Source organism: Epinephelus lanceolatus, chromosome 7 (assembly GCF_041903045.1).
Source record: "Epinephelus lanceolatus isolate andai-2023 chromosome 7, ASM4190304v1, whole genome shotgun sequence".
Classification (NCBI taxonomy): Eukaryota; Metazoa; Chordata; class Actinopteri; order Perciformes; family Serranidae; genus Epinephelus; species Epinephelus lanceolatus.
Window position 1 is genome coordinate 44,057,679 of NC_135740.1, and position 13,083 is coordinate 44,070,761.

At 37.5% G+C, this 13,083-nt stretch overlaps 2 protein-coding genes across 2 annotated transcripts in view; both read right to left on the bottom strand.

Moving 5' to 3' along the window:
• Positions 1 to 2,599, bottom strand: part of nfkb1 (nuclear factor of kappa light polypeptide gene enhancer in B-cells 1) — a 43,467-nt gene extending 40,868 nt beyond the window's left edge. Inside the window, 2 exon segments of the mRNA XM_033633161.2 lie at positions 1,121 to 1,164; positions 2,284 to 2,599. Of these exon segments, the coding sequence (XP_033489052.2) occupies positions 1,121 to 1,159 (39 nt within the window). The 5' untranslated portion in view covers positions 1,160 to 1,164; positions 2,284 to 2,599.
• Positions 2,600 to 5,612: 3,013 nt separating this feature from the next.
• The window catches only part of dgkq (diacylglycerol kinase theta), a 40,153-nt gene continuing 32,682 nt past the window's right edge, over positions 5,613 to 13,083 (bottom strand). Inside the window, exon 23 of the mRNA XM_033633567.2 lies at positions 5,613 to 12,791. Coding sequence (XP_033489458.1) covers positions 12,696 to 12,791 — 96 coding nt within the window. The 3' untranslated portion in view covers positions 5,613 to 12,695. The remainder of the gene's footprint in view (positions 12,792 to 13,083) is intronic.

The following is a 13,083-nucleotide window of genomic DNA, read 5'->3' on the forward strand; positions in this document are numbered from 1 at the left end:
GAGATACCTCGTTTACAAGAATGAGAGAGATTGACAGATGGACAATCTAAAAAATATAATGCCTCCGTCCACGGCCAGCACAGAGGTGCAGCAGTAACAAAAGACGGATCAATGCTGTCATTGCAGTCAGTTTCTCCCGGTTAGAATTCCTTCAGTGTTTATCATTTAGGAGGTTTTGTTAAGGGAGCCCAATTATCTGCAGAGGTCTCCTTCTCTCCAAAACAAACCAGGTGATTTAACCATAAAAACACTATGGAAAGTAGTTCCACATTACAAAGCAGATTTCCTCTGGACATCTCACGGCAGAGGGGCTGGTAACTACAGTGACCACAAAAAATGCCAAGAGAAATCAAGAGTTCCTCTGGGCTGGAGCTGAGCTGCCACTAATGTTTGCTCTGTTTGTTTCTCTGATAAATTAAGATACAGACGTCCGATGACTTAAAATCCTTAATACAGTTAAAACCAGCTGTTCAAAATGACCAAGATTTAAAAATGTATCGGGACAACGTGGCTTAAAATTGGACAATTCCGACAGTTTCTTGCAGACGACCACAACCCTGACACACATGCATGAAGGAATTATGACGCCACTGACAGGTGACGGCGAACACATGACAGATTTCTCTGAGTTTGAACATTGTTGGAAACATTTGGGATAATTTAAGTATACAACTCAACAAAACATGTAACATTGGTCCTAGTCGTTTTTACCTGAGCAAACTCCATAAACTGAATCAAGACTGTCAGATGCGGCTGAAAGCTCCAAAATCCTAGTGAGCTTAGTTCACTTAGATTATTTTATTCCTGAAGCCTCAGTGTCCATACTCAGATCTATTGCACTTTAATGGAGGACACACTTCTCAGTCACAGTACTCATGTTTGTTTTGTAACTTTGCACCAACCTGAGTGCAGGAACGTGATTCTCTAGGCTGCACTTTCACATAGTGAGTTTGTATTTCAATGTAAGGAGTGTCAGGCTTCATTAAGAATTAAATGTCTGGTTTCTGGTCCTGGATCAGGGCTACAAGGTTTATTATTACAAGGTATTTTATTAACTGCAATCTCATATAACACAACGTTTCCTCCCCTGCTGTGCTGAAACAGTGAGAGGTGAGTTTACCTGGTTGGAAGTATGAAGGTAGTGGTCGTCTCCAGCCATGATGTCTACAGTCAAAGGTCAAACACGACACTTATATTACACCAACAGTGAGACATGCAGTGGTAAATACAAAGTCTGATGAACTAATGATGATGGAAATGACGTAAGCAACCACTAATGTAAAACAAACATTTAATACACTTCATTATATATTTTGTTTATAATTTCCCTTTTAAAATCCCCCCAAAAAACAGTTCTGTGTATATTATGATGGGTAAAATGTATTATTATCTATTAATAAATAATCCCTCTGACACTTGTTGCTGCTTGGTACCGCGCGTTCCCGCACCGGTTGCACATGAACGCGCCGGTGCTAGCCCTCTGGCTAACAGTTAGCTAGCGCTGTCGGGCTGTTTTTGTCGTTTGTGCCGTTAAAACGACCGTTCAAAAAATAAACAGTTAATATAAACCAACAGTTCTACAGCACCGACAGCAGTAAAGACACTGTTGGCTTTGTATTACAGAATATCCTGAAAGAGTCGGTGCTAACCGCTACCTGTCCAAGCTAACTGGGAGCTAGCCCCCACAGGTTCCGTATGCGGAGAACGTAACACGAAACTCCGTTCAAAAACCTGCATGTTTAACGGTTGTTTCACTTCTCATTGTAGGAACTTCAACTGAGGAACATAAATAAATACATTTTAGAGTCAGATGAATTCAATCATGTTTTCGGCAAGTGTAAAATCCACGTAACCTAATTAGTAGTCCGATTTAAATACACACTTCAGCTTTTCCACACTGTTTTACCAAGAAACCGTGGACTGCTGTAGGACATTTAGTGACTGAAGCTATAATAAGTAAAGTTCTAACTCCGACTTAAATAAGGACTTCATGTCGTAAACATACAAGCCGAATTTACAAGTGGCTGTCATAACTACAAAAAAAATCGTTAGTGCTGATGTAAGACTTTCTTATGTTTGCTGACAAGAAAGAAAACCTCGAGTTCCCATTTTTAACACAGAGTTTGGTGTGACGCTCTCAGAGTTACCTGGCTAATAAGGAAGTGAGTAGCATAACAAAGCAGGCTGCCACTGTTATAACGGGTCACGGTAACATTACGGCAATGAATGCAAATACACAGCCGTGTAGTTATAACATAAAGTGGGTAGTTAACGTGTTCTTACCTGGTTAGCTCGTTCAGGTTAACAGTCGGATTCTCAACATGAACTAATGAGTGACAGTCCTCAGTCCACTTCACTTCAGTTGACTTTTACACATCATTTCGCCATGCTCGCGCTGAACCAGTGGATCCATTTACAACAACCAGGTTTAATTGGAGTGCGTCATGACGCGACACGACGGCGTCATTACAGTCAGTGGGGAGAAAATTATTTTAATCCGACAGAAGAAATTGGTGTTTAATCCCAGGGACGAGCAGCTGAGTCCTGCAGGTGAAGTTTGCCTCAGTTGTTCTTAAAGTTGATTTCCTTCCCCACTGGAAATTCCCTGTGACGTATAGAGAGGAGGTGAAACACGAAGAGGTCTCACTCTGAAGGATAAAACGAAATGTCTCACTCTCATGAGCCTGACAATCACTACAGGCAGAAATGTTTCTGTGAAGAATATTCAGAAAAAGTTTCACATCTTTGAGACTTAAGATTATCATGGGAAAACATGGCGTTTGGTGAAAAATCCAAGAAAAGAAGACATGTTTTTAACATAATAAACCTGATAGTGATGTTGTAATAATGACTATGTAAATTTAGTTATTAAAAAATCTCGAGTTTTGTCGTTTTCCTGAAGGATGTTAAGCAATACTAATAAAAAAAAGCTGCTTGTTTTCATATTTTTGTCTGGTGTGATTTACCCCTGGCTCTTTTGTTATTGTTCTATTCGTAAATGTCCCATGTTGACTGAACAAACTGAACATTAACAATTCTTTTTCAAATGAGAGGGATATAAAAATAATTCAATCCAATTACACCCACAGATGAGACAGACAGACAGACAGACTCACCTGGCTGAGTGTGAATCCTCCTCCAGGCAGCAGAGGAGCAGTAAGACAGGTGAGAGTGTTTCCCTGAGGCAGGGGCGGCATGGTAAGGGGAAAGATGGGACTTGTTGCCAAGGGCCCGAATGGAAAGGGGTCCTGAAAAGTTAGTTTTTGTTTTATTTCTAACTAATTAATGCCATAGCTAAATTAAAAACTGGCCTCACAAATCAGTTAAAAAAACTAATTTTGAATAAAACAATAGTAAAATCTCTCCAAAGCCCCTCTCACTGCTCCTGCACTATAGGATTCATCTCTTAAAAGTAGTTCCAGGTGGAGCTACTTTATACAGTTAGATAGTTTTATCTGGTGGTTCCCAACCCAGGGGTCGGGCCCCTCTAAAGAGTCACCAGATAAATCTGAAGGATCTTGAGAGGATGAATGGGAGAGAGAAGAGGGAAAAAAGCTAAGCTCTCATACATCAAATCTGTTGGAAGTTCCTGGGCTTTTCTGTCATCTGTGATTTTTAATAAAACATTGATAATTTGCTCTCTTAGGGAGTCAAACTGTTAAACTAGATCAGTTGGTTTACTTTTCAAATAATTGTATTTATAAATGTATCATAGGTAAGGTTGTGTTTAAGTAACTTCAGCTGTAAAATCAATGTGCTGTAAAAGTATATTTCCCTCCTAGATATAGTATGTGAGTAGAAGTACAAAGTAGCATAAAATGGAAATACTCAAGTGAAAAACAAGTACCTCGAGACTGAATTTGAGTACAGTAGCGTAAATGTACTTAGTTACTGTCCACCTCTGGACATCAGTGGGCTAAGCAGATGACCCTGAGGAACACCAGTGTGATGTACCACAGACAAAGTCACACTGAGGACAAGATCAACACATATGCAGAGGCCCTACAGTCCTGAAAGGTGACATTTATTATCTTGTGTGAGTTATTAAGTTATTGTAAGTTGTTATCTCGCAGGAACAAGTTATTATATTATCATACTGTGAGAACAAGATAATAACATCTTCCCACAAGACAATAGTGCGTGCACACAAAATAAGAAATATCATAATCATATGCTATATGTTCATCATGAAAATACATACATATGTAGCAGAAAGCCAAGGTGTCTGGCTAACAAGAAGGCAGCAGAAATACAAACTCTAAACAAGGAAGTACCCCATATTTAGCCATAGCTCACCTATTCACTTAGCTTTCTCATAGCTACACAGGCGGGACGTCACTAACCGCATGCATAACCTAACTCATTGTGCAATATGTCACAATTAACCAACATACATTAACTGTAACCAGTGACAACTATTGTGAAATGCATGAACATTAATCAGTGCCCATATATATATATATATATATATATATATATATATGTATGTGTGTGTGTGTGTGTGTGTGTGTGTGTGTGTGTGTGTGTGTACATATGTATATACCAGAGTGATACCTCCTGTCAGTCATAACTTATCTTTGGTGTAGGTGAGTTGTTGACCTTCTGCCCCCTGCTGGTCAAACACAGCAGCACCACAGCTCCCAGTCTGACACAGACACTGGGAGAAGTTCACCTGCTCTAAAATCATTCTAACAGAAGGAATATATGAATGTTGCTGCAGATTTGTTGGCTGCACATCCATGATGAGAATCTCCCGTTCCAGCACATCCCAAAGGTGCTCTATTGGACTGAGATCTGGTGACTGTGGAGGCCATTGGAGTACAGTGAACTCATTGTCATGTTTGAGATGATGTGAGCTTTGTGACATGGTGCGTTATCTGTTGATACAAGGCAGGATGGATCCATGCTGCATGGTGAGAAAACTCGTGTGAATTGTAGCCTCAGTTTCCTGTTGTTAGCTGACAGGAGTGGCACCTGGTGTGGTCTTCTGCTGCTGTAGCCCATCTGCTTCAAGGTTGGACAAGGTGTTGTTGCTTCAGAGATGCTCTTCTGCACACCTTGGTTGGAACCAGTGCTTATTTGACTTCCTGTTGCCTTTCTATCATCTTGAACCAGTCTGGCCATTCTCCTCTGACCTCTGGCATCAACAAGGCATTTTGGCTCACTGGATATTTTCTCTTTTTGGGACCATCCTCTGTAAACCCTAGAGATGGTTGTGCTGAAAATCCCAGTAAATACTCAGACCAGCCCGTCTGGCACCAACAACCATGCCACGCTCAAAGTCACTTAAATCACCTTTCTTCATCATTCTGATGCTCCGTTTGAACTTAGCTATTTGCATTACAGGTGTACCTAATAAAGTGGCTGGTGAGTGTATGTATAACATACAACATAATTTATTAGTTGTCTGTATATGTTGTAATAATCTGAGTCTGCACAGTTTAATATAGAAGAGTAAACAGAAGAATATCTGCAGCATTCAATGAAATTACTGAAGTAAAGTACAAATACTTCAAATCTGTATTTAAGTAAATGTACTTTGTTACTTTACACCACTGTCAATAATGCTGCAGATGTCACCAGTTAAAAGAGAAACATGACAGACACCATGATTAGTTCTTAGATGGTATTTAGTTTATTGTGATTAAACACATATAAGAATCAGTTATTTAAACATATATATGTACTATTATATATTCAGCTTTAAATGTTACAACATTCATAATAATCTGAACGTCACATCTAAGAGCATCTGTAGAACAATTAGTGCAATTTACAGTTAAAACTTTACAGTTGAAACTAAAATAGAAAAAAAACAGCTTCTGTCTGCAAAAATATACATATCATCTATTCAATAAAACTTCAGGTAATAAAACTGAACATAGTTACAGCAAAAAGAAAAATCTAGATGACATCTGGAGGCACGTTAGCTCACACACAGGAAACACACACGCGCGTTAACACATGTTAACACACACTCACGTTAAACATCAGAGCACTGAGGGTGTCGAAGCGTTTCTCTATGAGGCACTACACAGACCTCCACCTGCTGGACGAACCACCACCTGGCCTGCTGTCAGGCGGGCGGGGCTTAGTGACGACAGGTGAGTCTGACACTATGAGGCACGACGGACGCAGAGAAGCAGAAAGATCACGTATAAGCACATTTTTTTTAAACATTCAACGACAAATGAAAGTAGTTTATGTCATCGATGGAGGAGTGTGGAGAAACAGAAACATTTAGGGTTTACAGAAATCTGACTGTTTTGGATGCACGAGGAAATATCTGCTCAAAAAGCGCACAAATTAAGAAAAGATTTTAGGCTGAAATTCTGCTGATTCAGTTTCTGGTTTGTCCGCCATTTATTCAATCCAACCAAACTTTAATTCAAATTGTGGTGAAGATTTATTTAGAAGTATTGAAAAAAGACTAAATCTGGGTCTAAAATGATTCAGCAGACGTGCACAATTTTTCCATTTGATGGAATAATGCAGCCATAAAAACAGTTTTAAGATATGATGACATCATAAACTGTCGCTTTAGATTCTTAATTTGCTCATTATTTGAGCGTAAAAGGAGATTTTACGTTTTCTTTTTTCTGATTCTTTTTTGGCCGTTTGGGAACTCATCTTTCAGGTGACAAATCTGTGTCTATATTTTCGACACTACTTTTAATCTGATGTTGTCATTCATTTTTGTCCAAATGAACCCCGTTAGTTCTCTTCAGTCTGGACTTTCTTAGGTCATAAATGGCGAAAACACTTTGAGTGTTTACTTTGGACTAAATAAATTCATCTTCAGTGTTGGAACATCAGCTGCAGGATGTTTTGTGCTTTGTTTTTTGTTCAAGTCTGACGACGAAACTGCTGGTTGTGCATCTTTTAGCTTTATAGCCAGTGAACTTTATATTCCTGCAAATCATAGTGACAGTTTTTAAGATGATTTCAGTTCATCTCTGTCAAATTCAACTTACAGAGAAGTGAAACTTCCTGCTGAATTTACCAGTTAACTTTTGTTATATTAGTTATATAATCATATGAACAGAGACTTGAAGTCCTAAAAGGTGTTTTTCTTATAACCTGTGTGAACAAGACAATAACTAGTGCACTAGTGAACTTCAGAGGCTCAACACCATCTAGTGTTTTTTGTAGTCACTTTTGAAGAGGAACTTCTGGAAAAAAAAAAGAAGGTGCATTTCAGGAAGCTGGGATTTTACAGTTTAAATCAACATTTCCATTCTAAAAAATAGGGCTGACCTTAATACCGTAAAACTTAAATTAAAACCCTAGTCCCAATTAAACGCCCAGTCCCTTTTACTACCCCAGTGTGGCTACACATTTTGACAAATAAAGGCCTGTCACAATTAGAAGCCTGGTCTGGTTGCCAAGCAGTTCATTTTTATAATAAAAGTTCTTCAGATGTGTAAAAGCAGGTTGTTGGCTACCTAAAATTATGTGTCCATTCCTCGATTACCCTGTAAGTTATTCATATTCCTCAGATCAAAAGAATCAAAAGGGTTTTTCATCAAAATGAATCCAAGTTGTGAGGACTGTTTTAACAGGATAAAGTGGTGTTGTGTCGGTATGCTGGGTGCCGTCATAATTCTTACTCTGTGATGCGCTGTTTGTCGCAGCTAGATCAAATGAATGATTCAGTACTGATATATTATCTGAAGCCTCATTTCTAAACATGTAATATTCATACTGGTTTAAATAAACAATGTGATTGTATTTCCTGATCTTTGCTGAGCAATAGTTATGTGTGAAAGGAACTAAAGGCCTGTCCCAAATATAGGCCCATTGATTTCAGTGATTTAAGCAAATAATAGCCCGGGCTACTAATTTAAGTTTTACGGTAATTTGAGGCTTCAGTTGTTGCCTCGGTAATCAGTATGTCTAAATCAGTATTTGAATGCATAATTTTTTGTTGTGGTCTTTCACCAGTAAACTGGTGGACAAAACTGAAAGGAGGTGGCCTCTCTCTGACATGAATGAGGTCAGTGTCCTCAGCACCATCACTGACCCCTGTTTCAGGATATTCAATAGACTCCTCATGGGTCGAATATTTGTGGGTAATTATTACAGAAGCTTCCAAACCCCAGAAATGGTATTCGGGACAGCCCTACAAAATAAATCAATAAATAAAATAAAACAAAAATCATGAATCCTGTGCTTGATTTTCCGATGAAAAAAATAAAAAAAATGAAAATAAAGGATGTAATAAATACCTGCAAAATAACTATGTGTGCTCCACCATTGCTTTGAATTGTTTTGCCTTTTTGCAAAAATATTACACGACAAAATAACTTGGCAGGCGACTGTCAGCTCTTACATGTCAAGCTTCTTAAATGCACAAAAGCGGAGTTTTCAAAAACAAAACTGACATCACTAAATATCTCTGCAGCAAGTTTCAAGTCTCTGCAATCTGGTTTTCATAGAAATAAATTGAAAACAGTGACTGAAAATTACTTGGAGAATGATGAGCAGGAATGTGAAGTTTATGCACCTAATTGTTTAGAACATGTAAAACCAGCAGTTGTGATTCTTAAACAGCGACAGACTGACTCATTAGTGTGAATGAAGAGGAGATAAAATGCTGCTGTAAATACACTCAACACTCAGAACTACAGTACTTCATACATGTAATAAAACACTGTGACAGTATCTCTTATGTGTACAGTTTAAACTACTCACAGCTACGTGTCAGTACACACAGTGTCGACTGTAGGAAACACCTCTGACTACTGATGAAGCTCAGCAGTTTACTCCACAGTCAAAAGAAATGAACAGTTAATGCCTCTGATGTATCAGATCATCCTTTATTCAAGGCCAGAAACCCTCACTGTAATCTGTATTTATTAAATTCATTAAATAAATTCATTAACTATGAGCATCCGTCTACTTGGGTTTGGTTTGAGGCTTTGAATAAAACCAAGATCCTTGAATCTTGAAACACAGAACTATGAGATATTATTCTAGCACCAAAGACGTCAAAAATAATAGATCTTGTAATAAAAAAAAAAAAAACCTAAATATTATAACCAGAGTACAGTGATCAAATACTGTTGTGGCTACATGAAGAGCTGAGACGTTCAGCATAAGATCTAGCCCAGAGTCTTAACGTTCTGCATCTCCGGGAATGTGGACGAAGTTCCTCTTTAACTAAATTCTCCTCCGTCTTTCTGTCAAGAGGCGTTTGCGTTCAAACTGGCAGCTGAAGCTCATGTTCGCAAAGTTTCCTGGTGGCAGCAAAATAAACTCATGCATCTGCACTTTTATACCTTTGAGCAATAACAGCATTGATGTTAGAAACCTAATAATAACTTGTAGAAAATAATTTAGGTTAACATTTTAGAATAGCAGATCGGATATTGTACAAATGGCTATTATTACAGGAATATTATGATTATTTTACAGTCACACTCTGGAGGAAATGATCATTTTGACAGTTCAAAGTTACTGTATATACTGAGACATTTGGTTATACACTGAATTTTTTCAACAAATTGTCTCCTAAATTGAGCAATTTTACCCTCAAATTGCAACGCATTGCTTCAAATAACTAATAATGTGATAAATTTAATTTTATGCCTTCATATAAGTAATTAGCTAGCTTGCTAGTAGCTAATTAGCCAATATTTTTTTTTATTCACTAATATTTCTGGTTTAGATTAGCTGTTGACTAATGTAGCTCATTTTCTAGCTCATGTGTGATATCTATAATCCCAGTGCCACAGTCATTCACAGTGCCACATTTTGTTTCGGCATTTTATTAATTTATACCCTTGATTTACCTATTTATTTTTTGTTTGATTGAATTTTGTTTTAACATTGTTTTGGCGAGCTGGCTTGGCAACCAGCTCGCCAAGCTAATACTAAGCTAGTTTTCTAGCTTTCAGTTTCTAGTGATATCCGTAGCTTCACTGTGTTCCCCCATTTTAGTAATTGAAGGAAAGTTTATTTAAACCCTCAATTTAATCTACAAATTTCAGTTTTGGCAATCTAACTTGCTATCTAGCAAGCTTGCTAATACAGTAGCTTGCTAACATTTCTGGTTAGATTAGCTAGTAGGCTAATGTAGCTAATTTTCTAGCTCATGTCTGATCTATAATTTCAGTGCCACAATCATTAACAGTGCCACATTTTGTTCCCACGTTTTATTAAATTCATACCCTTGATTTACATTTTCATTGTTACGTTTAACTGAGTTTTGTTTTAATATTGTTTTGGCAAGCTAGCTTGGCAACTAGCTTGCCAGCTCAATTTATTCCACAAATTAAGTTTTGGCAAACTAGTTTGCTAACTAGCCTGCCAACCTAATGATGTTTCTAGTTTAGTTTAGCTAGCAATGTAGCTAGTTTACTAGCTAATGTCTGGTGCTATCTTTAATTGCAGTGCCACATTTTGTCCCCCAATTTTACTAAATTTATACCATTTTTTACATTTTTGTTCTTCCTGAAATTAATTGATATTTGTTTTTTATTTTGTTTTAGAAAGCTATCTTAGCAACCAGCTTGCTAAGCTAACACTGAGCTAGTTTTCTAGCTTTCAGTTTTGAGTGCTATCCGCAGCTACAGCTATTTTACTTAAATTAAGTTTTGTTTTGGCATACTAGCAAAGTAGCTAGCTTTGCTAACCAGCTTGCAAGCTAGATATGGCACTGTAATTTAGCTAGTAGTAACTGGTGCAGCCTTTGATTACAATGGCTCATTTTCTAATGTGATCTCTTCTGTTGGCTTTGGGGGCAAGAGGGAATTTACGAACAACTGTGTTGTCCGTTACAAAAATAGCAAACATTTGTCTCTTTTAAATTTTGGGTTTGCCGCTCGAAAACTCAGATAAACTCAGTTTAATAAAATGCACTTTAGACTCAACAAGCTAACTGCTATCGGAGAAGACCAAGCTAACTGCTATCGGAGAAGACAAAGAAGGAAAAGTCAGTCAGACTTCACAGCTGAAAACGTTAAACTGAAAATCAAGTGTAAACCTGCAGCACAGTTTCTATCGTAGCAAGAACAACATCTGTAGCATTCCAGCTGATGTTTTGCAATCTTAATATGAAAGTTGGACAAACAGATAAGTCAATTATGTAACTTAGCAGCCAACTAACGTAAAGATACAAATTAACGTACAGATTTCTTGGCAGGCTTATGTTTCGGAACAACCTGTAAAATTCTGATTTTTATTTGTTGTAATTAATTGATAAGTAATTAATGTAATTAATTTGTTGTAACTTTGTGCACTAATTGTTGTTTTGTGCTAAGCTAATCAAAACAAAATTGTTAAGGTTGCAAACTTGGTCATATGAGCACTTAGCCCAATGCTAACTTTTTTTGATTATTATGTGCTACTATTTACGGCAGCGTCTCTTGTTTTATAGGCTACTTTTTCTAACTTTTCGCAAAATACATGATCTAGGACTGACAATTTTTTTCATACGAGTGCAAGTATTTGAAGTGATTAACTTAAGCAGATACAGATATGCAACTGCCAGATTTTGTGTAAATCCGATAATGTCACATGTTTTTATAGGTTTCTATGAAGTCTCCAAAATCACAAAAGATATTTTTTTAATCCTTTGTTCACACGTTATTATCTAATATGCACAAGATCGATGTCTTGTGCTAAATATTATAACAAAATGATTATTTGTGGCAAAACAAACCTCGTGAAACATGGACACATACGTCCAATCAAATATTTACAGTTGGTGTACAAGTAAAAGCTTCACATTTCCCATTTGCTAAAATACAAATTGTGCTTCAGGCTTTACCACTTTATCTTGAGTTTAAAACTTGTTGCCACAGCTCAGTCTGATCTTACTTATTTATCTTAGTTTTTTCATCAGTTCCTTGATTCTTGTTCCGGTTACACACTGACTCTGCACGGTGGTTTTAGAGATTTCTTGTCTGATTCTGTGCGCTCATTAGCTTTGAGGAGCTTCACTGCAACATGAATGCTGTCTAAAACCACCATTACCAAAGAATTCTACACAAGAGAAGAAGAAGAAGAAGAAGAGAGCCAGCTCAGCCTCCCAGGAGCTCTATGGTTAAGATTAATGTAATGAGGTTACAGCTTCTCAAAGAAACTGCCTGTCGGTCTCTTCAGGAGTGCTTCAGTACTTCAGTTTTTTCATATTCTCAAATGACAATATGACCAACACTGAGGTCATAATCACTCTATAGCTGCACATTACTTTTTACAACTAAAGTTACTACAATAAATCAACTGAAACTGAGTCTACTGCTACCTACTGTACATATACAGTCACATCTGGACAGAAACTCACTTCTGTTAAATACTATAACTTTTTTGTTCAATGCTGAAGCTTATTCATACTGAGAAATTGTCAACTCTTTCTTAATCTATGCAGAATAATTTTAATCTATGAATTACATGTTATTGTTACGCTTTAGGTACAAAAGTCAATTTAGTTTCTGAATATTAACCATCTGTAAGTGATAAGTGTTCAGTCAGCAGGATGGAAATGTGATCCCAACTGTACCAAACTTGAGGCGATCCAGTTCTTCGTCCCAACGTGTGTAAACGTTAAACCTCCTTCAATCAAGTCGACCTGCAGCCCGTCAGCATCGCTACACAGCTACATGAGTGAAATTACAGTTGGCACCAAAATGGCCTCCCAGGTGCAGCAGGAAGTAGGTAAAATCCACGACACTGATTTTCAGGCAGGTTGGTCAGTGTCCTCCATCTCTGGAGGACGGACTCTCAGAACGTCCGTCCTTTGAACCAGACTTCTTCTGCTTCTGCTTCGACTTCCTCAGCATCCGAACCTGCAGACACAGCAGAGAAAATATGGAGTATAAATAACAACAAATAAACTACAGGTTAACACAGAAAATACCAGACTGCTAATAAACTACAGGTACACACACAATATATCAAACTAAGGATAAACTGCAGGTAAACACAGAAAATATTAAACACTAAATAAACTACAGGTATACACACAATATACCAGACCAAACTAAGGATAAACTTCAGGTAAATATGGAAAATATCAAACTGCTAATTAACTACAGGTATACACAGAAATACCAAACTGAGAAACTACAGGTAAACACA